At 40.2% G+C, this 26,329-nt stretch overlaps 1 protein-coding gene across 1 annotated transcript in view; it reads left to right on the forward strand.

Moving 5' to 3' along the window:
• The window catches only part of VSTM2B (V-set and transmembrane domain containing 2B), a 56,217-nt gene that overhangs the window by 9,858 nt on the left and 20,030 nt on the right, over positions 1-26,329 (forward strand). The window contains exon 5 of the mRNA XM_044661432.1: positions 22,147-22,185. Coding sequence (XP_044517367.1) covers positions 22,147-22,185 — 39 coding nt within the window. The remainder of the gene's footprint in view (positions 1-22,146; positions 22,186-26,329) is intronic.

Raw genomic sequence — 26,329 nt, forward strand, 5'->3', positions numbered from 1 at the left:
TGCGCGGTGAGGGATGGGGGGGGGGTAGTGGGAAGGGACGGAGGGGGCGGGACGCGTGCGTAAAACCCTAACCAGCAGGGAGCCGGCCTCTCCCCAACCCAGGAGTGGTGGGAGCGGAGCCACCTGCCCTCAACCCCGCCAGCCTTCTCGTGGCAAACGCTTCTAGGTGTGCCCCTGAGTCAGTGGGGGAAATTAACATCCCCAAGCAACCACATCTGCGCACACTGCATTCACACTGTGCCAGCGTGATTGTTCGAATATGCTTTTATTCTTGTTTGCACATTTGGGTTTTTTACCTACACCCAGATTTCCCCGCCTTCAACAGCTCTTGTATATCTGTTTGTATATCTTGTATATCTACAACTATATGTTGTATATCTATCTTTCCCTGTTTCTTTTCTTTCCGATGTACTTTCCCTCCTTTACTTACCTTCCATTGCTCATTTTTCATTGCCCTCCTTCCTCCCTTATTTTGATGGTTTCACAATTTACATTCTTCCTGGTTTATGCTCTGGTAGTCATTTAGAACCCTTCCTTCCCCCAGACAAGCCATCCCTTATGACTGGATGTAGTAGAAGCCCGGTTCCTGCCCCCTTTAGAACCGGGAGAGTGGAGCAAGGGACTGAGAGAATGGGGGGGGGGGGGGAGGGCGGGGATTCAGCGTTGCCCCGTTGTCAGGGTATCTGAAATCTGAAACTGGGCAGGAAAGGGATTGCTTTCCTGTCTGGGTGTTTGGCCTACATCTCCAAGATTTCCTGGCGGCATGCTGTCGGGGGCTTTGCTGCGGTGGACATAAGGTGATAAGGTCGGAAGAGAGTCATAACAAAGACAAGAGATCCTTGGCACCCAGAGGTGGGAACATTGCTCTGTGCTCAGGAATTGTATTATGCAGGCGCCGGAGAGAGGGATCAGTTTGCTAAGAACATACTTTCAAGTTTGGGCCACTGCATAGACTACGCCCCCACAAATCTCACTTCTTTTACAGTCTGCCAATTCTACAATTCCAACACTAACCCACTCCTCCCTTATGAGTTTGCACATTAGTGAGCTAAAGCAAGGTTGTTTTATTAGTATTTCTTGAGATTATTGGGTTCATTAATATTCAACAGAGTAGCCAGACTTTGCAGACAGGGAATCTGGTGCTACTGGGTAGGGACAACCAAGCCTTTCCTTCCTGGGCCCTTTAATTAGAAATCTCTTGTTAATCTAACAGTACTGTTCAGATTTCCTGGCATTCATTGATTGGATCAGAACCTCTTGAATTTAAGCCTTACCTCCTTTGTAGAGGCAGGCAGGAAATTCAAGGTTCTCCAAAATGTTTCTCATCTACCACCTGCTGACCTGTAAAGAAAGAATGACTTTTTTCAGACTTCCTTGGGATGAAAAAATCTTGGTCATAGCATCCCTTGAGTCAAAAGACAGACTTACAGGTTCCTCTCCTTGCTGGCTTTAGGATCCCAGCTTTACTGTTCACAACCTTTGTGACCTTGGGAAAGTCATGTTTTCCTTCTATGGATTTCCTATGCAAAATGTGGCCATTTTAGCCTAAGTGATCTCTAAATTTCCTTCTAGCTCTAAGACTTATGCTGGACCAATTCTGAAATTAAAAAATTACTCATTAACTGGTTGAAGAAAAAAGCAACACCCAGAGAATTGTTGTTGCTGATTTATTTTGAGGTGACAAAGAAGAGGGGAGTAGTTGTTGAAGAAAAAGAAGCCTAGGCCAAGAAACCAAGGCAGTAGAGATAGTGCAGATGCATTTTAACAACAAACAAAAAGGGTTGCAATCAGCGTGTATCTGATTCTAACCTATCATCTCTAATTAAAGTTCAAGTAGTTAGTGTAATAAGGCTACAGCAGGTCCTGGTGATAATGCAAGGGAGCCTGTTTGATAAATCACTTCAAGGCATCTAGAAGATCAGGAATGCAGTTGCCTGTGTTCAGAGCCAAGGAATATTCTGGCTCTTGGATACCATATTTAGAACAAACTTGAGACTCAAACTGTGTCTTCCAAAAGTTCAAATTGTGCTTTCCTACAAAACTAAACAAAAAATTCTGTCTTTTGAACTTGGAAATGTATATCACGTCTAGTTTTAGGCTCTGTTTCCCAGGAGTAGTTCAAAGAGGCTTTCATTATCACTACCTTCTTGCCAGGCAAACAGTGCATTTCTCAGAAATTCCTTAGGTCAGTAAAAAGTAGGCAAGGATCCAACCAAACCTCCATAAGGATCTTCTCCACTTTCCCTTGCATTTGAAGGGCTTCTTCTTCTTCTTCTCCTTCTTCCTTTTTTTTTTTAAACTTTCCACTGAGTTTACTTAGGCAACTCAGTGGGAAGACCACATCCTGGTTAAGAGATCTGGGCTCTAGACCCAGCTCTGCCACTCAACTTAAGCTGGACATCTTTGGTTAAGTCATCGAACTTTCTGGGCCTCTGGTTCATCTGCAAAATGGAGATAATGATACCTACACAACCGATCTTACAAGGTTGGTGTAAGGATCAAATAGAGAGGAGAGAAGGAAGGATTTATTAAGCACTTATTATGTGCTGGGCATTATTCTAATTGCTTTACAAATATCTCATTTGATTCTATCACAACAGCCCTGGGAGTCAGGTGATATCATTATTCCCATTTTACAATTGAGGAAACTGAAGTATACCAAAGCCCTGACCCAGGGCCACCCAACTCCTTAGGGTCTAAGGTCAGAATTGAACTTTGGTCTTCCTGACACTAGACTTAGTGCTTTTATTCATTATGCCCCCTACCCCTGATGGATAAGAAAGTCCTCTGAAGAAGGGTAAAGGTCTACACTGACAGGAGGCACAGGAGAGCCTAATTTGATCATTCACTGCCTTCTGCTTAAACTGAGTTTACTCAAAGATGGATTTAAGTTACTAAAGTTTCCCAACCAGTTACTTCAATCCTTGTGACATGTCTGATTACCTTGGTCCCTGGTGAGAAGTAATGGCTATGTAGTTTATGTAATGTTTATGTAGTTTATGTAATGTGTTTGGTGGAGGGAGGGTGGCAAAGTTGCGCCTAGGGATGGCTTGATTGTTAAATGACTAGATAGAGACTGACACCACCTCCCTATCTTGATATGCCTCAGTGACTTATCATGTTTATTATGGAACAAACAAAAGACTTGTCTGTTCAATTTGCCAATGTGGAACACCTTACTATGTACCCAGCCCTGGGCTATAGAACTTTCCCGGTACAGAAGTGAAGATATGGTCCTGAGGGCCATTTGGGGAACTCACAGTCTAGTGGAGGAGACAAGATACATACTTGACAAGTGAGATGATCAGACCACCTGATTAGATGTTACAGGTATTTATGTGATGTGGCAGGTGACTGTTACTGGCTCATGATACTATTATGAGTTCAAATGAGGCAAGGATGCTTAGGGAGAATGTAATAAAGAAGAAAGGACTTGAACTGGGCAATAATGGGTAGATTTGGCCAAGAAGAGATCAAGGAGGAGGAGGAAGGGCATTCTAAGTAGAGTAAGCAAAGGCACAGATGTGGGGAATGGATCTAGAATCAAAAGGGCCCAAATTCTAGCTCTACTGCTTAGTACCTGTAGAACTTGAGCACATCACATTCCCCATCAGGGTATGAGTTTTCTCATCTGTAAAATGAGAGATTTGAAGTAACTGATCTCTAAAGTCCCTTCTAGCTCTAAATCTTCTTGCCTGCAAGGTACATTACATTCTAAAGTATATTCAGGGGACAAAGAAGGGATCAGATTGGGAGAACAGAAGGTTTATGTTGAGGAATAGTAGGAGATAAAGTTAAAGAGGTATGTTGGGGCCAGGCTGTAGAAAGCTTTAAATGCCATGTTAAGAAATTAGTATTTTTGCTATGGCATTCAGTACTGCTAAAGGATTTGAACCCCAGAATGATGTGATAAAAACGATGATTTAGGAAAATTAATTTGGCAGAAGTTGAAAAACAATCCCTAATGAGGTCAGGGGCACAGATTTTATTTCTGCCTAGACTAGTTAGATGATTTTGATTTCCCCTACTCCTGGCTAGCCATCCCTAAGATAACTAGCATTAGGCACAAAAGGGACAGGTAAAGCGGATATGACTGTCTTAATGTAGCCCATTCTCATTGCTAGAAGCACAACTCAGAGTTCTCATCCCTCTGATGGCAGGATAGAATACTTTCTTCATGTCTGAAATGCAGCAGATTATCATGAACTATGTAAAAGTTTATCGGTGAAAAGAAATTGAAAAGAACTGACTCCAGTATCAATAGGTAGAATAGCATCCAGACTGAATGGCCTCACTACTAAAAGACTGCTTCCAGGAGAGCTTATCAAATGTTCTGGAGAGAACAGGATCCTCAGGATAGGTCTGATCAATGGTTGTCTTTTCCAATGGATTCCAGCACCAGATAAATGTGCCATGGCTGTCTATCTCCAACCTGGCCTTGGAAACAAAGCCTATAGAATTTGTCATTGGCTCCAGAGTAGAAGGTAACAGTCAACAAGGTGAAGTCACTACCAATGTGCTGTGTCTGTAGAGGCCTCCCCAAAGGATCCCAGCCAGTATTCTTCCTTGAGTTCTCCAACTCTGTGGAGGCTGATTCAGACAAACATTAAGAGAAACCAAATCTGCCAGACCATGTCCACTCTCTCTCCTGAGAAGCAAAAGTGAAACTGGGATAGAGTGTCTTTAAGGTCTTCTCCACTTCTGAAATCTTGTTTTCTAAGATGAGAAATTCTGCATAGCAACTGTGATTTTACCATCTACTTCTGCCTTATACTGCCTATGAATTCAGGTCAAGTCGAAAAACTTCAATTAAGCATTTAGTATGTGTCAGGTGCTGTGCTAAGTGCTGGTGATAAAAATAAAAGCAGAAAGAAAGCTGGTCCCTGCCCTTAAGAAGCTTACATTTTCAAATAGGAGAACACAAAATACAGAAGGAAACTGAAAATAGGGGAAGAGATGGAGAAATGAAGGTTCCAGGTTTGGGGGCATAGTAGAGAAATTCCAGAGAGTCAAAACCATTCTAAAAAGGAATAAAGATATAGTTTACCTGGACAACCTCCTAAAAATACAGGTTCTGAGAGGAACTAGCCAATCAGAGAGAAAGACTAGAAGAGTAGACGATACTTCCAATGTGAGAAATTGCCCAGGGATGGAGTGAGCTTAGAGGGTTTATAGCATGGTAGAAAGAAGTCTAGAAGAGATCAGTCAAATGTGCAGCCAACAGAGGAATGAAGACATTGATGTCTATGGCTTCCTCCTTAAAATCTAGATTCAAGGAAGAACTATATAATCAAAAGGAAGGGCCGCTGGCTTGGAGGATACTTCCCACAAGAGTAGTCAAGGGGTGGAATAAGTTGCCAGGGTGATGAGATTTCTATATCTTGGTAGAGAAAGTCCTATGGAGATGAATCAGGAAGGCAACTTGGAGCAGAATAAATTAGTGGGAGGTGGCATTCTGTTCATTTCATCAAATAGATTCTATTATGTGCGATATACTCTGTTAGTTGCTTGAGATATAAAAACAAAAATGAAAATGTCCTGTCCTCAAGGAGCTTATGTTACAAGATATCACATGAACAGGGATAAGGAAATATCATGTAACTTGAGGTAGAGAAAAATATTGATAACAGAGAATTAAGGAATATTTTCTAGAAATGGCACCTGATCTGAGCTTTGAAAGAAAATAAGAATTCTGAGAAAGTGCATTCCAGGCATTGGGGGGTAAGTTGAGAGACTGCATAAAACTGGGATTCCAAATGCCAAGTTCATGGAAGATAGAAATAATTTTCTTTGGAACAGGGAAAGTGTCAAGGGGGCGTGATGTGAAATAAGTCTGGAAAGATAAGTGGGAGCCTTTGATGTCATGCTGAAAAGTTTGTATTTTTTCATGGAGGCAATAGGGAGGCTGTGGGAGTGAGGTTCTGATCTGAAGTGCCCAGGACCATGTCACCAATAGAAATAAGGCTTTTGAGGAGAGAAGTGACATGCTTGGGCCTTAGGATAATGATATTAGCCACCATTTGTAGGATAGAATGAGAGAACAAAGAAATTAAAACAAGAAGTCCAACCAGGTCCAGAACAGAGGTGATCAGGATCTGCTCTGCGATGGTAGCTTTTATGAATGGAGAGATGGGGGTATATTGCAAAAATAATATTGAGGTTCAATTAACAAGACTTGGCTGCTGATTCTATTTGAAGAGTGATGGAGAGAGAAGAGACAAGGATTACTCTGAAAAACCTGGGTGACAAGGAAGATAGGCTCAAGGAAGCTTAGAAAAGGGGACTTGTTTGAGGTGGTGGAAAGATATCAAGTTCTTTTTTGCATATGCCAGTTTGAGATGTCTTTGGGTGGAGATGGCGGTTGGTGATGCTATCCTGGATCTCAGGAGACAGAGAAGGGCTGAGGCATCTGCTCCAACCATAAGTCATCTGTTTGTTAAATTTCCCCTGTGCATGAATAGCGCAGTACATGTCTACCAACTATTCACAAACTATTCTCCGTGCCCTCCACAGAATCTCTTTTTCCATAACATTAGACTCAGGTTGCAAACAGATTGAGACTTCAGCTAGAAAGAAAGAAATTTGCTAAGCATTATGACTCTTATTGACTGACCATTTCCATAAGTTACAGAGCACAAAATCTGAGAAGCTGGAATTATACTAGTCCTTGGGATTCCCTTGAATTTCTTCATGTCCAAGACCCCTTGACTTGTACTAGTAGATGAATAAAAGTTATAAGGAAGATTTTTGGCTCATTTTGAGGAAAAATTTACTATACAAGAATGGAATGGGCTTCTTTGATAGGTAGTAAGCGTAATTACTATCACTAGAAGTATTCAAGGGAGGATGCAATAGAAAAGATTAATTAAGTAGAAGGTAACACTGGGTAATCTCTCAATTTCCTTTTAATATTAAGATATTTGTAATGCTGTGATTTCTGTGTCTGTATCTTCACTTGGGTCAAATGGCTGTGCCAGGTCACCTCTAGGACTGGTCATTCCGAGAATGGCCCTGATATAATAGAAAATTTTTAAAACCCTTACCTTCTGTCTTAGAATTAATACTGAGTATTGGTTCCAAGGCAGAAGAGTGGTGAGGCTACGCAATGGGGGTCAAGTGACTTGCTCAGGGTCACTTAGCTAGGAGGACAGATTTGAACCCAGAATCTCCCATCTCTAACCTGGCTCTCAATCCACTGAGCCACGTAGCCGCCTCCTGTAATAAAAATTGTGAAGGAGAATCTTTAAGCAGGGGCAGATGACACCTTCAGACAAAGGCTGTATAGAATCAGCTCCCAGAAGATTTACACTGCCCCTCCCTATCCCTTTGCTCCAGAGGGAAAATTTGTGCCAAGAAAGATAAGAAAGAATTTTGAGTAGAGCAGGAGATTTGGAATTGGGGTACAGCTTTCAGTTGCTGTATTAGGTTTCTGCTGAGAGCTTCTTCCCTGGGCAATCATCCAGATTCAAAGCTCTTCACAGCCCAGTGGCTATAGATACTGTTCTTTAGGGGTCTCAGGGTCTGATGAGAGCATAACTCTTGAACACACACACACACACACACATACACACACACATACAAACATAACTCCTTGGGGTACAAGATATTAACTAGCAATACAGACACATCTACAAATATTAATGTACACACTGATTTCCTCCTATCTGCCTATATCATATATTTACATGTGTCTATTCAAATCAATTAACAAAAAAAGTATATAGAGTGATCCTTTTAAATAATGACTTTACCTGGGATAACTGCATTTAAATATGCAACCAGATGATAGCATCTATTCATAGGCCTCAGTCCTTCTTGAGTTTGTGACCTATAGGAAACGAGTAGGTCACCAAAAGGCCAAAGCAGGTTGGCCTGTTCATGGCCTCTTCAATATCTAACCCTTGACCTAAACTTTTCTAGACCACACAGAACTGAATTTCCTCCTTTCAATAAGAAGAAAGGTTTCAATGTAAACAGGGAATTGTAGAGAGGAGACAGGCTATAAGCAGACCAGTCACCTTAGGGATGAGGACACAAAGCCTACAATGATACTCTTATTGAATAGACTCCTTCTATAACCATTGATTCAGGTCGAAGGATGGTCAGAGCACTGATTCCTCAGGAGAAAAAAGTGAAAAGGATTCACCATGGAAGTTATTTTCCCTGAAACAAAATGTGAAAAAAATAAAACTGGACCCCACTTCTGTTCCTCTGTTGTTTAAGCAAGATGCTTTGGCAAAGCAGGCAGGAGGAGACAGGGATTGAGAGAATTTCCATCTCACAAATCCAGCATCGGCCAGGCAAGAAAGCGTTTTTTTGTGCCTCATCTGGGCCCTCCTTAGCCAAATACATATTTGCACTAAAAGTTTATGTGCAAACACTCGTGTGCTTCATGTCTCATTTGCTGAAAGACACTGCAGTATTTGCACCTAAAAATACAAACCAAGGGCTGTATCAGAAAACAGGTATAGACTTTTCAGTGGAGGATTGGAAAACACTCTGCTGTTTGTAAATGTGACTTGTAATGAAGTATATAGGACTTACCTGACTATTTTTCTTGAAGTCTATCAGTTATTGGCAATTTTTTCTAAAGGAAACACACAGAATTCCTTTCTAGCAGACCTATCTGCCTAGGGAAAGCATCATGACATAAAATGTGGACTCAAAGAATACAATGTGTAGCTCAATAACCCATTTCGTTGGCTAGTTGTTACCTTCCATATGGACCATGGGAAGGGATCCATAGTGTGTCGACTTCTGATCATCCTTAGGCCAATAACTTGAGGGGCTGAAGAACTACATTTTGTAAATGGAATACTACAAAACTAGGAGTTCAGCTGGTGGATTATATAAGTTCAGTTAAGAATAGGAAATTGAGAGTCAAGACCTTGGTTGTGATAGATTTAGAGATAGTTACTGCTTGTTGTCCAGGAAGGTGGGTTGCCTGTGTGTTGCCGTGGGAACTGTAAACAGCTTGGAAGGAGATGGTGGGCAAGGTGAAGGCTCACTTTGGTGGGCAGAATGCCCAGTGATGATGCCATGGCTACTGGGGAAGGTGCCAGAGCAACACACAAGAATCATCATAAGCCCTCATCCTTCACTGGTAGCCCAGTTAAGAGGACCGAAGGTAGGGTGAGAGAGACTTCAGGGGAGAATCAGCTTTAGCCATACCAACCAATAGGGAAAAAAATGTGAAAAATATCAAGGTTATTTGGATAGGTATTATTATTTGGCACTGATCTTTCCCCAGATGCCCAGTCAGCTTAGGTTTCTGTAAACCCTCTTGCTCCATACTCATATCATAGGCAATCCAAAAGTATGTCCTGGACATTTTAGAAATGAGAAATTTTTTTTAACTGGGTCTCCCCGTCTCACCTGGAAGTGTAGTAGCCCCTCACGGGTCCAATCTTACCATTGATCAGCACAGAAATTTCAGCTTGCTCTATTTCCACCTGAACTGGCTCACCTCTCCTTGGACAATTTAGTGACATCACCTCACCCCACCCATCTCCCAACAGCTCACCATATATTTATTGGTGGACACTCCATTGGCTTTAGCCCTTCTTCAGCTTGGAACTCCTGAATTCAAGTTACAAATTACAAACCTCAGCCTCACCAGTAGGAGGGATGATAAAAACGGATACCATGCCCAGTCAAAAATCTGTTTCTTAGGGGAAAAAATTCCTATTTTTTGCATTAGAATTCTGATGACATTTTAGCTCAAAAGTACAGAAAGAAAAGCCTACTGACCACGATATCCTAGAAACAAAATATTGAAAAATTCCACAGAGGAAATTCAAGGATAGATACAAAAAAAAAAACTCTTCAGCAAATTTAGCTAAGCCTATTTCATTATCATTGGACAATGGTGTTGTGAGATGTGAGGCATGTATTCTAATAGGAATATTCATTACTCAGCAGAAATTTATTAAGGACATGCCACCTGCATGGTGCCAAGCTGGCACTAGAGAGATACAAAAAATTAATCTCTGTGGATACAAAGATGAAATAGACATAGTCCCAACTCTCAAGAAATTTCTAGTCTAATGAGTGAACTAAGACATGGACATAAATAACCATAAATCAAGGCATATGATAAATGACATTAAAACATCTGAAAAACATACTTTAGGGGCATCTTGTTGGAGGTGGTCAGGTTTGAATTAAAGATCATGTCTGACTGGGCTGATCATGGAGACCTTCATGGAGGATTGCTATTTAAACTAGTCTTGAGGGATGGGTAAATAGAATTAATTTTGATTCTTATTACCTGAGATCTACCTAGAGATTATCCTAGAGATATTACCTAGGATAATGAGAAGATAGGAGAAGGAGAAGGAAGAAGAAAAGGAGAGAGAAGGAGGAGGAGGAGGAGGAGGAGGAGGAGGAGGAGGAGGAAGAAAATGATGATAATAATAATAGTAGTAGTAGTAGTAGTAGTAGCAGCAGCAGCAGCAGCAGCAGCAGCAGCAGCAGTAGTAGTAGTAGTAATAGGGTGTGTGGAATGATCAGGGAGAATTAGCATCTCTGTTGTAAGGACTTAAAGAGTTCTTTTCAGGACTTCTCATCTGCCTTTAGTGTTCTCCTTTCACCCAGCTCTCACCTGTGGCTCCAAGAAGCCTAGCATGCATAGCAGCCACACTTCAGTAAGATGATCTCAGCAGATGGACTAAACCAAGTTGAAGACAACTGTCAATCTTCAAACCCATTGGTGAATTAGGGGAGATGTCTACCCCGAACAAGTGAAGATTTCCCCCATTTTTAAAAGAAAAATGTATATTTGGAGTTCCTAATCAAATAGCTTCCAAATGAAATCAGTAGGCAGTTGATCTGATCACTACCTATTTAATATCACTGTCATAAAATTCCAAGACAATTATCAAAGTAGCTAGCTCCATGGAGAATATGATACAAAGAAAATGCTTGCTTTGGCTTTCTCTGACATTTAGCAATCTGGCTCTAACCTATATTTCCAGGCTGATTACTCATTACTCCCCCTCACACACTTTACATTCCAGGCAAACTGGACTCCTTGCTATTCTGCATGTATATTCAATTCCCTCCTCTCCCTCCCCATGCCTTTGCTCATGGCTAGTGTTCTCTCCTTCCTTACCTCTCCCCCTGGAAACACTTGGCTCCCTTCAGGGCTCTGCTCAAGTGTCATCTCCTCGAAGAAACTTTTCCTGATTCCCTCATTTGTTAATAACCCCTCCAATAACTATGTATTTCTTTTGTATATCTGCTCAGTTGAGAACACATAATAGCTTTATAATAGAATGTAAGCTTTTTTGGAACAGGAACTGTGGATCTCTTTTGTATTTGTATCTCTAGTGCCTAGGCAGGACCAGACATCTAATTAGTAGGCACCTAATAAATATTTGTGGACTGACTGTTTTTTAACTGGTCCTTCCAAAGAATCTACTTCCTCTCCTCTTCTATAGTCCCCTTAACTACCATGGAAGGGGAACTATCTCCAATCCACCCTATCCAAATCCTGTTCCTCCTAAAACAGTCAGTTCCTGCAGCCTACAAAAGTGAAGCTCCACACTCCCTCTAAGTACCAAGCCCGCCAAAGGAACAACTCATCAAATACATATAACCTGCACTTTCCAAGCTCAATACATTAAGGATTCCCCAGGCATCAGTAGGGATAAATGAAGCCAAGTGCTTTTTGTAATATGATATTGATTAGTCCAGCCTATGTGTGGTCAGTGGCAAGGACTTGGCTTGTAGTCTCCACCTTGTGCTTTCTGGGAGACACCAGTCTTTGGTGGATGACAGTTTCGTGGCACAGAATAGGTTGGTTCTCTTTTTGTCCTTGTTCACCATCACAAAAAAAAAAAAAAAAAAAAAAAAAAAAAAAAAAAAAAAAAAAAAAAACAGCAGTACCTACTGACAAACTGTATCCAGATTGGAAAAGCCAAGGGGAAAGAGAATATAAAAGAGTTTATAAGCAAACAGGTCTATCTACCCCTGAAACTTGGGATCTATGACTCTTCATTGTTAAATGTAATGTAAACAGCCTTTTTAGGCCCTGGTGCTTCTATGAAATCTGTGAACTTGTTACTGTCACGATGGAGTCCCTTAGGGAAAGATGTGCCAGAAATACCAAGATGTATTACCAAGATGGGCTGCCTCTTCTTCAGTGTTGGACTTGCCATCAGGTCACAAGGAGTTAGCAGAAGACAAAACAGGTATGATGTCACTTCAGAAAGAGAGAAAGCTACCAGCACCTACTCCTGACCTGCTGAGGGCCACTGAGGTCCTCAGCACTGACCAAAGTGATTGGATTGCACATCTTCAAATTCCCCAAGATGAAGTCTAGGAGATTGTGGTTGCATTGCCTTTTAATTCAACCTAATATCACAGGTGGATAAGGTTTCTGGAGAATGTTGTGAGTTCAACTTCAACCATAATTGTTACTGGGGCTGAAAAATTAATGCTACTTTGTATACACATCTGCCTCCAGAGAGGTTGGCAATCTTTAGACAGCATAAAACAAGGATGAGGAAGTGAAACAAGGTGAAGCATGTTGTAAGAGACATTTTTTCCCTATCAGCACACCTTCAGTCATGTTCATTAACTCATTCTTGAGTCCAAAAGGGATCTTTCCAAGATCAAGAGCTTCTCTTTAAAATTTAAAAGAGCACCTGGTCAGAGATTCATTCATTAACTCATATTAAATCAATTCATTCACTTATTCATTCATTCAATAAGCATCAAGTGCCTACTGTGTACTAGGCACTGAAATACCAAAGTAAAAGAAAATAGTGTGTCCTCAAGAAGCCTACATTTTTGATGGAGGGGGAAGACAGGGGGAAAGGAAGATCCCAAGAGCCCAGTGTACAGTTCAAGGTCTGAACTTAATTGAGAAGTGCCTAAAACTATCAAGGCTTTTAGGGAAAGGTGCAAATGTCCAGGAAATAAGAATAAATATAAAAACTTGTGTATCGCATTCTAGCCTCCTTATTATAAGTTAATGAGCAGGATTTTATACTTGGAGCTGGAGGGAAGACAAAAATGAATAAAGCATGAGTCCTTATACTCTAATTAGCAAGGCAGGGTATTTGTGGAAAGTTATATTACAGTACATGAGGCAGCAAGGAGTAGTGGATAGAGAGCCAGCATCAGACTAAGGAGACCTGGATTCAAATCCTATATCTGACAGATAATGGCTTTGTGACTACGGTGAAGCATTTAACTTCTAGTGCTCCCAGACAAATCTCCAAACCTGTAGGTTGAAGAACAGACATGACCATCTTCAATGGTAAAGGGATTTTCCTCATTGGGAGTTTCCTAGACTGATGATATCAAAGGTGTAGTCTAAAGACTGGTAGATAGATGACTGGGAAGACAAAGAGATAAGTAACCAGATAAAGAGATAAATGATGGATGGACAGAAAGGCAAAGAGATAGAGAAAGAGACAGAGATAGATAGATAGAAAAATGGTTAGATGAATGGACAAAGAGAGAGATAAATAGGGAGACAGAGAGAGAGCGAGAGAAAGAGATGGATAGATAGATGGTTAGATAGATGGACAAAGAGACAGAAATAGGCAGATAGATAGATAGATAGATAGATAGATAGATAGACAGACAGACAGACAGACAGACATGCCATTAGTTCTAGTCATATTGTCAGTGTTACTGCCAGCTTACCCCATATCCAGTGCTATTTTCAGTATGACACAATCAAGGCAGAGGCTCTCTTGGTACTTTCCTTTGTACTGTACCCATTGGTGGCAAAGGATGAGTGGCATAGAGAAGGGGAAGAAATCCATTTCATCTTTGTCTTCTCAAAGATTGATCACATCCATTGGGATTGTGGTGTTTCTACTTTCTGGTGGAAATTCAGAGTGCTGGTTTTATTCAACATCTTCATTAGAGGCTTTAATTGTGCTTTGACATAGCTCTGACGGCTGCAGCAGGATCTATCCTGCTATTTACTGTGGTGTTTTTTTCCTCCAACAATATTAAATCCTGACAATTGCACACTTCTATTCTGGGTGCCTAGATTGGGTGCAGATGGGAAAAGCAGGGCTGCCAGAAAAGCTGCCTGACTTGTCATAACAGTTAGCCAACGAGTGGTTCTGTTTTGTTTTGTTTGGGGTTGTGTGTGTGTGTGTGTGTGTGTGTGTGTGTGTGTGTGTGTGTGCGCGCGCGCATTTTAGGGCTGTTATCTGCAGGGAAGCAATTGTCCTAGCTGGAAAGAAGAGCCGTTTGGCAGGAAAGGGACTTGTACTCTGTGGAGAGGCTGGTGTGTTTCTAGTACGCAGGACGATTGTATCTCTGTGAGGAAAAGGGTTCATAGGAATGAAACCGAGTTAGAGTCAAGTGGCTAAAATGTCATCCTGGGTCAGGCTGGTGTTTTGCAAGATCTCATAAAAGGAGGTAGCACCTTTTTTAAAAAGTGCCTATGGCTATTCCTACAGGTGTAGAAATAAACTAAAGGAAATGAGCAGTTCTTTGGGGGAAGAGATGGGCCACATTCATAGGATCCTTAAGTTCTAAGAGTATATGCAGAGACAAACCTTTCCAAGTGAAAATAAGAAATTACTTCATCTGTTGGGGGCAGGGAGGAGCCATGGTTCTTTTTGAGAGGAGAGAGAGTATTTCTTTACAACCAACCAATATTTCTTAGGAGAAGCAATATGGTGTTGCAACTTAGGACCTGGACTTGGAATTCAATTTGAATTCAATTCAAACAAGAACAGGAAACTTAAATCCAAATCCTACCTTAGAATATAATTATGGGCAAGCCTTTAAACTCTTGGAGCATCCGATTTCTTCATTTGTTATCATTACACTCAGTCCTATAACATAGGTAAAATAATATTTGGATTATCTACCCCAGTGAGTCTACATGAAGACAACACATTTCAAACCTCAAAGTGCCGTATAAATATGATTTGTTATTATTTATTAAGCACCCACTATGCGTCTAGTACATGGTACATAATAGGTACTTAATACATGTTTATTGAATTGCTGGACTTGCTGCTAGTTGCTGTTAAGGAATAGATGAAGGTACAATCCTGGCCCTCAAGAAATTCTTTGCTTTACTGAGGCAACATGACTTTTTTTCCTGCATTCAAATCCTCATCTTTCCTACTACCTTCATGACCTCTGGCAATTCACTCCACATTTCTGGACCTCAGGTTCTTCATCTATAAAATGAGTGAGAGTTGGATTAGATGGCTTACCTTTAAGGCTCCTTTCAGCTCTAAATCTAAAATCCTGTAACATAATAATTCAGTACTCTATTAAGGAAATGGTCTTAACTGAAAATGCTATAGTAATTCAGAGAAGGGAAAGAGGACAGTTACAGTAGAATACTGGGAAATGCTTCCTAGGAGAGGTGAAACTCAAAGGCTGGGTACAATTTGGACAGGTAGAGAGAGGATAAGAAGGCAAAGACAATTCTGATCATGAAGAATAGAACTGAGGAAGAGGCCTTTAAAAATGGGAATTTAATTATTATTATTATTATTTTAAATTTTAAACCCTCACCTTCCGTCTTGGATTCAATACTGTGTATTGGATCCAAGGCAGAAGAGTGGTAAGGGTGGGCAATGGGGGTCAAGTGACTTGCCCAGGGTCACATAGCTGGAAAGTGGCTGAGGTCAGGTTTGAACCTAGGACTTCCCATCTCTAGGCCTGGCTCTCAATCCACTGAACTACACAGCTTCCCCCTTACAAATGGGAATTTAGAAAATAATTTGACCCTAAAGGTGAGGCATTAACCTCAAGGTCTAGGGAAATCTAACCAAGCCTTGACAAGGAGGGGGTGTGTAATGTGATTTAGTAATAATCCAGATTGCCTCAGTATTCTTCCTCCTGCATGAAATCAATAAAGCCATAATTGGGGAGGATGAGAAATTAAAAGAGAGGAAGTGGGAAAAGAAAGCAATAATCTCAGATGACTCTATGGGAGGGAAAAGAGGGGAGGGACATAGGAGGAAATTTCAGCTATCTAAAAACAAAAGATCATAATACAAATATATATTTTTCTCAAAAGAAAGCCACAGTTCCTCCAGGATCAGTCTTCTACTCCCCTTGACTCCTCCATTCCTCTTCTCCCCATTCTTCTCCCCCTAGCAGGCAAGAGGATCTAGTTATCACAGAGCTCCTCACCTAATACCTGGGGCAGAACTTGCGCCCTTTGTGTCTGGGACAGAGGCCACCACAAGCTCTCCAGTTAATTCATCCAAGGCTAGATTTTGTTTATTGCTGGCCACGTAAAAGTTAATGTGGATATAATATTTCAAACGTTTTAAAAATCAATTCCCCAGGTGGGTTGATGAATAACTGTATCTGCATTAGAGACTAATGTAACAAAAAAGTACACAAGGCAATAATTCATAATGCATTATATTCTACAGAGTCATATTTTAATGCATGACATATCCTGGGCAGCTCCTCAGTGCTAATTTTATTTAATGAGCACATGTTATAGAATTTTCAGAGCAATGTCCCTGGGCAATTAAAATGTGTTAACCTTTTCAGTTAAAATGTGTTTCTAAAGGAAACTCTCCGGTGTAAAATAGAAAGGAATATACAGAATGGTGGTTGCAATCAAAAGCCAGGTTGTAATAAGAAGAGTGACAGTGTTTTTCTCCAGGTCTCATCTTACGGCACACCGGCCCCAGAGTTAACTTAATAATTCGTCCCTCATCCTTAGCTACAGTCCTTCTGAGCAGGTTTCGCACAACCCCTTCCTCCAACTTGCCTCCCCGAGTTGACATGTTGGTGGTGGAAGGGACGATAGAGCTCATCTAGGCCACTTTGCTCACTCTGTAGTAGAGGAAACAAAACCCAGAGAATCAGAGGCTTGTTCCAGGCAACATAGCAAGGTCATGTCAGGGGAAAGGCTGGAATCCAAATCTGCCAAATCTAGTTCAATTTGTCTTCATAAGGACAGGGAATTTGCTTACTGGGTATCAGGAATGTCAGTCTCCCTTCTCTTATCTGACATTAGGCTTCATTGCATCAGTGAGAGCTTTGGCGAGGCACCGTATCTCTATTTCCCCATCTGTCAAAAACTGATATTATCGGGGCAGCTGGGTAGCTCAGTGGATTGAGAGTCAGGCCTAGAGACAGGAGGTCCTAGGTTCAAATCCAGCCTCAGACACTTCCCAGCTGTGTGACCCTGGGCAAGTCACTTGACCCCCATTGCCCACCCTTACCACTCTTCCACCTAGGAGCCAATACACAGAAGTTAAGGGTTTAAAAATGTAAAAATTTAAATAAAAATTTTAAAAATGTAAAAAAAACTGATATTATCTCTAGTTACTTCAGGCAGCTAGGTGTCTCAGTGGATAAAACACTGGCCCTGGAGTCAGGAAGACCTGAATTCAAATCTGACCTCAGATACTTACTACATGACCCTGGGCAAGTCACTTTTACTCTGTTTGCCTCAGTTTCCTCATCTGTAAAAATGAGTTGGAGAAGGAAATGACAAACCACCCCAGTATCTTTGCCAAGAAAACCCTAAATGGGGTCATGAAGAGTCAGACATGACTGAACAACAAGTAGTCACTATAGAGAAGGCTAAGAACAATAAATAATTTGTGTGAAATGAAATGCTTAGCATTCCCTAGAGAAATTAAAATTTGAATCACAGAATCTCAGAGTTAGAAGGGACCTTCACACACTGAACACAAATGCAGGAAGAAAAGGAAGGAAATAAACAATTAGTAGTGCTAAGCACTTAAAAAATATTATTATATTTGATCTCCACAATGACTCAGGGAGTTGTAGCATTATCTCCATTTTATAGTGAGGAAACAGAAGTTAAGTGACTTGCCCAAGATCACACGGCTTGCAAGTAAGTGTCTGTGGCTCAGTTTGAACTCAGATCTTCCTAACTCCGGGTCTAGAAATCTTATCTATCTACTGTGACACCTAGCTGCCTAGAAGTTGCAAAGGGACATTTAACTTCTGCTTCTGAATCTCTAGTGAAGGAGAACCCATTACCTCAGGAGGTAGCCCATTACACTTAGAGGTAGCTCTAGGTAAGCATGCTGGAACCAGCCCAAAACAGCAAGCCAACTGCTTAATTTTTACTGTGAGCATTTATACCTTGGAAATGCTGCAAATCAGGGCTTAATTTATTGTTTTGTTGATTGTAGAGACTTAAGAAAGTAATGAAGAACATGTTAATAATGCAGATTAAGCTTCAAAGTATGTACAGTTTTGAAAAATATATACATTTTAAAAAGCATATATATCCCTGGCACCCCAAGAGCTGGTTTTTAAACATTCAGGGCCCTGTATTCTAACTCTAATGGACAGAAAGCTTTCTCTTTCTTTTCATCGCACCCTAAATTTGCCTCTCAGCAACTTCTGCACATTGCTGATTTAACTGATCTAGGCCTTGGGTTCTTCATCTGTAAAATGAAAAGATTGAATTAAATGACTACTAAAATCTTTTCCAACTCCAAAACCGGGATCCAGTGATCTCAGTTCTGCCCTCTGTGGAAAAAAGAGAACGCATTCATTCTCTCTTTCACATGACAGCCCTTTAAATACTAGAAGAAAACCATTATGTTTCCTTTAAGTTTCCTCCTCCGGCTCCAAAGGTCCCCTTCTTTCAGTCCTCCTTTACTGTGTGATCTTATGGCCCTTCACCATGCTTCAGTCAAACAAGTGTTTATTTATTCAGTAAAACCACTGTGCTAGGTGCTGGGGATGCAAGTACAAGGCACGAAATAATCTCGGCTAGCAAGTAGCTTCCAATCTAATAAAGCAAATGGAGAAGTATGCTGTATACAGAATAAATATAAAAAGTACAAATACAAAGTACTTAAATACAAGGTCATTTTGGAGGTTGGGCAGTAGCAGTTAAGGAGGCGAAGTAGAAAAGAATTTATAGAGAGGGTCGTTCTTTAGCTGTGTTTGAAAGGCTAGAGACTATTCAGCATCAGGAAAGATGCCCCCGCCTCCCAGGGATATGGAATGGACCATGCAAAGGGCTGGTGATGGTAGATAAGGGGCCATTTTGAGGAAAAGAGATGCCAATTTGGCTACATCACAGATCACAGAAAGGGAAATAATGTCCAATAAAATTGGGACAATAGTTTTGGGCCACATTGTATAAGACTTTGAAATTTTAGCAGAGGATTTTATATTTTATCCTAAAGACATTAGGATCATCTAGATTAGGTAGCTGGTTGGCATTTATATAGTACCTACTAGATACCAGGCTCTGTGCTAAGTGCTTTGCTACTATTATTTCATTTGATCCTTACAACAACCTTGAAAGGTAGGTTGCCGTTTCTAGGAGGCTCCCCAAATTATCACAGTGATTCCCAAAATGTGGTGTCCAGACCTGAACTTATGTGGTCTGACAGAGCTGAGTACAATGAGAATCTCACCTCCCTCATTCTAAGAATAATCTAAGCCTTTCTTTATACTTGCTGTCTCCTCAACTAGCTCAAATAGAGCTCCCTCAATTCCTTTGTTCTAGACACAGTGTTCCTCTTTTGCAACCTAAGATTTTTTAGCTGCTGTATTGTACCGTTTATATATACTGAGCTTGTAGTTCATTAAAAATCCTAGATTATTTTCATGCATACTGTTGTCTACTCCTTCTATAGTTGTGAAGAGGACAAAACAACCTAAACAACTTTACATTTATCCCAGGGAAATATAATCATTTTCGGCTCAACCCCGTGTCCTAGCCTAAAGATATTTTTGTCTAAAACTAGCATCCAATGTATTAGCCAGTCCTGCTGTCTTTGTGCCATCTGAAATCTGATAAACATCTCAGCTGTACCCTTCTCCAATCATTGATACAAAGATTCAACAGAAAAACATGAATGATGTCCATGGTTCACTCCACTAGTAAACTCTTTGATATCAAACCATTCATGAGGAAGCTTTAGATGGCCATTCAACCAGTTCCTTTTCCCCTAACTGTAACCCACATCTTGTCCTCCAGATTAATGATAATGGAGGGTGGCATGGGATAATGGCAGAAGCATTAGAGTTTATATAATCTGTAGTCCAGGGCTAGCAATTTCTGGGCTCACATGAATGAAGTCAAATCTTGAAGGTTACTGCTCCAAAATATCATTTTTAATGTTATGAATATATTTTTGTTTTTAATCAACTAAATTTCCACTGTCTCTCTCCCATTACCCATCTAGAAAGTAATCCCTTATAGCAAAGAATTAAAATAATAAGAAGAGGAAGAAAGGAAAGATCAGCAAAATCAATCAATATATGTGGAGCACTATATCCACAATATAGAGGAGCACTACATCCCTAACACTCAACGCACCCCCAACCAATGCAAAAGAGACAGAAGCAGGCTAATTTGATTTCTTCATTGAGGCAAAACTTGTTCTTTGTAATTTTGCACTATTTACTTTCAATTGTTTTGTACTGTTTCTTTCCATTTACATTGCAGTCAATGTGTATATTTTTTCTATGGCTCTGCTTATTTCACTTTGCATCAATTCATACAAATTTTCCCATGTGTCTCCATATTCATTATATTAATAATTTCTCATCACATAGTAATATTTTATTCCATCGATATACATAGTAATATTTTATCACATTGATAATACCATAATTTGCTTAGCCATTTCTCAAGTGATGGGCATCTACTTTGTTTCCAGGCCTTTACTACCACAAAAATACTGCCAAAATATTTTGGTGTCTAAAAAACCTTACTTTTTAATCAGTGATCTCCTTAGAGTGTATGCCTAGCAATAAAATCTCTGGGGTAAGAGGTATGGAAATTTTAGTCACTCTATTTGCAATTCCAAGTTGCTTTTCAGAATAATTGTACTAATTCACAGGTCCACTAACAATGAATTAGTGTGCATATCTTACCACAAACCTTTTTAACACTGACTATTCCCATATTTTATCCCCTTTGCCAATTTTCTAAGTAAGGTGTGAAGCCTGAGAGTTACTTTGATTTGCATTTTTCTTACTATTAGTGAACCAATGTGTTCTTTCACATGGTTGTTAATAGTTTTCAATTGCTTTGAAAATTCTTTGTTCATATTCTTCTGCCATTTATCTTTTGGAGAATGACTTTTGGTCTTATATTTTTCTGTTAGAGGCTTTATATATATCTTCGATGCCAAATACTTATCCTAGAAATGTGATATAAAGCTATTTTCCCATTTTGAACTCTTCTCTTCTTATCCTAAATGCATTAACTTTGTGCAAAAGGTTTTCAACCACATGATCTAAACTATCTATTTTACTTTCTCTACTTTCCTCTGTCCCTTATTTGGTTAAGAATTACTCTTCTGGCCATAGCAATGAAGGGAATATGAGCTGCTTCTTTTTGTTTTTGTTATTGTATAACTTTTAATATTCAAGCTGAATATCATTTTTAATTTCTAGTGGAATATAGTATAAGATATTGGTATAGCCTCATTTCTGACATTGTTTTCCAATTTTCCCAGCAATTCTTATCTGTAAGGGAATTACTTCCTAAGGAATGCATGTTTTCAGGTTTCAAAACCTGGGATGAATTCCATTATTTCTGATTCTTTCCAGTGTAGTTTGTTCTCTTGGTGTAGTTTTTTTTTATTATTTTTTAAGAAATACCAAAAGATTTGAAGATTGTTGCTTTATAATAAGTTTAAAGTATGGAACTGAAATTGCCTCTTCTTTCTTACCTTTTTTATTATTTCTCTCAGTATTCTAAATCTTTTGCTCCTCTAAAATAATTTTGTTATTATTTTATTAAGTTCTATAAAGTATCTTTTTGATAGTTTAGTTGTTATAGCATTAAAACTATAAATTTAACTTTTATACATCAGTCAGTGAGTCACCTAGTATTTATTAAGGGGCTCTTGCATGCCAGGGATTGTGCTAAGCACTGGTAATATCAAAGGAAAAATAGAATTAAAAAACCAGCCTGTGCTGGAAAGGAGCTAATAGGCCAATAGGGAGGAAACACACAAACAATTCTGTATTTAAGAAGACATACACAGGATAGATTGAGGGTAATCTAAGAAGGAAGGCATTAAGATTAAGAAGAATGGGCTTCTTGAACAAGAAGAAAGTCCGAGCCTTGACTTTACCTCAGATTTGAAGAAAGTCGAGGAAGCTGGGAAGCAGAGTTGAGGAAGGAGAGTGTTCCAGGTATGAAGTGGAGCCAGTGAAAATACTGAGTTGGGAGATTGTCATATAAGAAACAGCAAGGAGGCCAAGGTACTGGACTACAGATGGAGGAGTCAGCTGTAAAAAGAAAGTGAGGTGGAAAAAGACTGGAAAGGTATAGGAAGGGGCCAGGTTATGAAGGGCTTTGAAAACCAAAGGATTTTATATTAGATCCTGGAGGTGATCAAGAATTTATTGAATGGATGGGCAAGGTGATATGGTCAAAGTCACACTTTAAGAAGATCAATGACAACTCTGAGTGGAGGATGGAATGGGGTGTGGAAAGACTTGATGCAAGGAAATCAATCAGTAAGCTATTGCAATAGACCAGGCATGAGGTAATGAGGGCCTGCCCCAGGGTGGTTGTAGTGTCAGAGAAGAGAAGATGGCATGTACCCGAGCCATTAGGATGGAAATGACAGGACCTGACTACTGATTGGCTGTGGAAGGTGAAAGTGAGGAGACAAGGATAATGCCTAGGTTGTGAGCCTGGGTGACTGGGAAAGATGTGGTTCCGTGACAATAGTAGGGAAGTTATGAAGAGGGAAGGGTTTAGGGGGAAAGATGAGTTCAATTCTTTTAAAAATATATCTGTTAGTCAATTAATTCAACTTTGTCTCTTTGAATTAGAGTTTCTGGTTCACTTTGCTTTTACATTTGTGGATCTGAGGCTGTGAGTTTTACTGAAGGGTCCTTTTTTCTGAACTCCTGTCTTACTAGTGTTTCATGTCGTAGCTACTCTCTGTTATTTAAAATAATGGCTAAACATGAACACCTTTTCTTTTCCTTTACAGTTTAAATTCCTTTTGATAAATTTGCAAGACTCCAGGCAAAAACATTTTTATTACCCCTGGTTTGGTATACCCCATGCCTGGCCAAAAACTCCTCATCCCTCTATTTTAAGTATGGTTAACAAAGCCAAATCTCATTCTCATACATCATCTTCTTCAGCAGCTGTTTACTTGCCAAATCTGCCTTTCCCTCCCAAAGCCTTTGCCTTCCATCTGCAGTGGTGATGAAAATCCCACCTGTGATCCAGAATTTTTCAACTTCTTACCCAAACCTTCATAATCCTTAGAAATGCTTTCTAGATTTCTTCTGGCAGTATTTGTGCCCATGGGAATCACCAGAAGTAGGTGGTATTTATAACATTCAACAAATCTTGATTTCTCCATCTTCTCCCAGATCAATACCCAATAAAGACAGCAAAGTTCACCATTGTTAATGTCAAGTCAACGCTTAGCCATCTTAGTACTCAGCAGGGTACCACAACTCATCCCTTCCTCCTCTGACCCTGATGGATGATTTCTCTCACCTGGTGGCACAAGTGATGACCCATTATTCCTCTGAGCACAATCAGCTGCTTTCTCTTCTAAAGGTGCAGCTCGCTCATCTTTGAAAAGAGTCTCTTACCTCTTGCTTAGCTTCAAGGATTCAGTGGTTTTCCCCCACTTTCTCCTCTGCATCACATGGTTCCACACTCCAACCTCCTGACATGGATCATGATTCTTCTCCGCCTCTTCATATGTTTTTTCTTCTTTGTCTTTGCATCGAAGCTCTTCTACCATTTTTAAAGGAATACTTCCCTCTCCCTGGCATTCTGAAAAGGAGGCAGTCATTGCTTCAGCTCCTCTACCCACTCTCCTAGAAGAAAAACCAGTTAGTATTTGAACACTGACAAAAGTCATTTGGCCATAGCAGAAACAGAAAAATATTGCACTCTATTCATTTCACTGCTACATCTCTTTGCTTTCCTTGTATTGCCATTCTCTCTCCTTCTGGCTCATAGCTCTTAGAGCCAGTACCCCTGGAGAATCAATCAAATAAAAGATACTGGGTGGTAGGTTAGCCTAAAAGGTCATCTCTGTGACTAATTGATACATATATGAATAAGTAAAAATTAAATTCAACAATTAGTTGATGCAGTGGATAGAGCACTGGACCAGGAGTCAGGAAGATCTGAGTTCAAATCTGCCCTCAGATACTTACTAGTTATGTGACCCTGGGCAAGTCACGACCTGTGTTTGGCAAAGTTTCCTCATCTGTAAAATAATGATAATAATAGCACCTAACTCCCAGGGCTGTTGTTGAGGATCAAATGAGATAATAATTGTAATATGCACAGTGCCTAGCACATAAGCACTATGTAAACATTAGCTATTGTTTTTATTACTAATTTGACAAATATTTATTGAGCACCTACCATGTGCTAGGCACTAGAGTCACAAAGACAGATCTAACGCAGGCCCTGTTGTCAAGGAATTCTATAATCGAAAAGGAATTGAAGAGAGAATTATATATAGACGTGAAAAAAATGTGAAACATCAGAAAATGTGATAAATATTAGGGAGAGGTCCAGAAAAAATGTTATGAACAATGTAGGGAAAGAGAGACTACTTCCATCTGGGGGTAGGAGGTGAAGTATTCAGGTATGGCATCTGAGGTGGGCTTAGAAGGAAAGGATGTCAGGAAGAGATGAGGGCAGTTCATTTCAAGCCCTGGAGAAAGGTGTGAGCAATGTTACAAAGAATGGGGGTAGGAGAGATGGAGAGCAGACTTTTTTGGCTGGAACATAAAGAAGAGTTGTATGAAAATGGAAAAGTATGCTAAGGCCAGATTGAAGATGGTTATGAATGGCAAGTTCAGAAGATTTCATTTTATTCAGTAAGAAACATGAAGTTCCTGAAGATTCTTCAAAGAGTGACATGAGGAATTTAAGCACCCATCACCTATCCCCTAGACTACTGCAACCACCTCCTAATTGATTTCTATGTCTCCAGTTTCTCTCCATTCTAATCCAGCCTCTTCATAGCTGCAAAGTGATTTTTTTAAAAAGTACAGTTGGGGGCAGCTGGGTAGCTCAGTGGAGTGAGAGTCAGGCCTAGAGACAGGAGGTCCTAGGTTCAAACCTGGCCTCAGCCACTTCCCAGCTGTGTGACCCTGGGCAAGTCACTTGACCCCCATTGCCCACCCTTACCAATCTTCCACCTATGAGACAATACACTGAAGTACAAGGGTTAAAAAAAAAAAATTTTTTAAAAATACAGTTACTCCACTAGTCAACAAACTTCCGTGGTTTCCTATTACCTTTAGGATAAAATACAAACTCCTTGATAATGAGATCCTCTAAGAACAAAGCCTGAGGGCAAGACAGAGAGGGTTTATAGTTGGGCTGAAGAGCTTTGAATTAGCAGTGGAGAGATCTGGTTTCTAGGCCTAATCTTAATCTTAACAGCCTTGAGCAAGCCCTTTCTCATCTCCAGGTTGTAGTTTCATCCTCTATAAAATTAGTAAATTGAGCTGGGTGAATCTCTAAGGATCCTCCCGGTTCTTATACTCTATGTTCTTTTCTAGACATGAATTTATGCAGCTGATAGGACAGGCATCCCCCTGCCTTAGATCTACAAGTTCACACCTCCCATTGGGTCTCCTTATTTCTTTCCATGGTCCCTTCTTCAGGGCCCGATGCCCAGGGAGATCTAATCAATATTCGCTGATGATGATAATGATGATGGTGATGATGATGATACAATCAACTTACTTGGGCTGAGAAAATAGCCTGTTTACCATTTTCATTAAGCAACACCATTAAGAGATCATTATAGGGCAAGAGCTCATTAAGAAAGAAATAGGGATTGGGAAGAGAATTAGTGGCAAAGTTTGCCACATTAAAAAGCCATTGTAAAAGTTAAATACTAAAAATTCCCCTAGTCTTTTTATATCCTCCCCTTAAAAATGACCGAGGGGATTTAGGGGCAGGGAGGGAGGGAAGAGTCCTCAAGGTCTAACCAGGCATGACATTCCCAAAAGGGGCCTAACTCCTTTATCATTTCTGGTTCATCTGCCCAAGAGCAGTCAACATCATCATCAAAGATCACTGACTAAGCACCTACCAAGTAGAGGTATTTATTCGTTCTGGATTTGGGGGATACAATATCAAACATGACTTTTGTCCTCATGAAGCTTACAGTACATCTTGGAGAAAAAAAGTTACATAAAGAAATATCAAAAGACATGTGCTAAGGGGAAAAAAAAAGAAACCCAGATGAGTGCTATGGCAGATGAGAGGGGAAAGATACCATTGAGGCCCGTTGTGGACAGGAAAGACCTTCTGCATGAAGTGTGGCTTAATATTGGTCTTTAAAAATGAGTAGGGGGGGGGCAGCTGGGTAGCTCAGTGGATTGAGAGTCAGGC

The sequence above is a fragment of the Gracilinanus agilis genome, chromosome 2, assembly GCF_016433145.1.
Source record: "Gracilinanus agilis isolate LMUSP501 chromosome 2, AgileGrace, whole genome shotgun sequence".
In the NCBI taxonomy this organism is placed as follows: Eukaryota; Metazoa; Chordata; class Mammalia; order Didelphimorphia; family Didelphidae; genus Gracilinanus; species Gracilinanus agilis.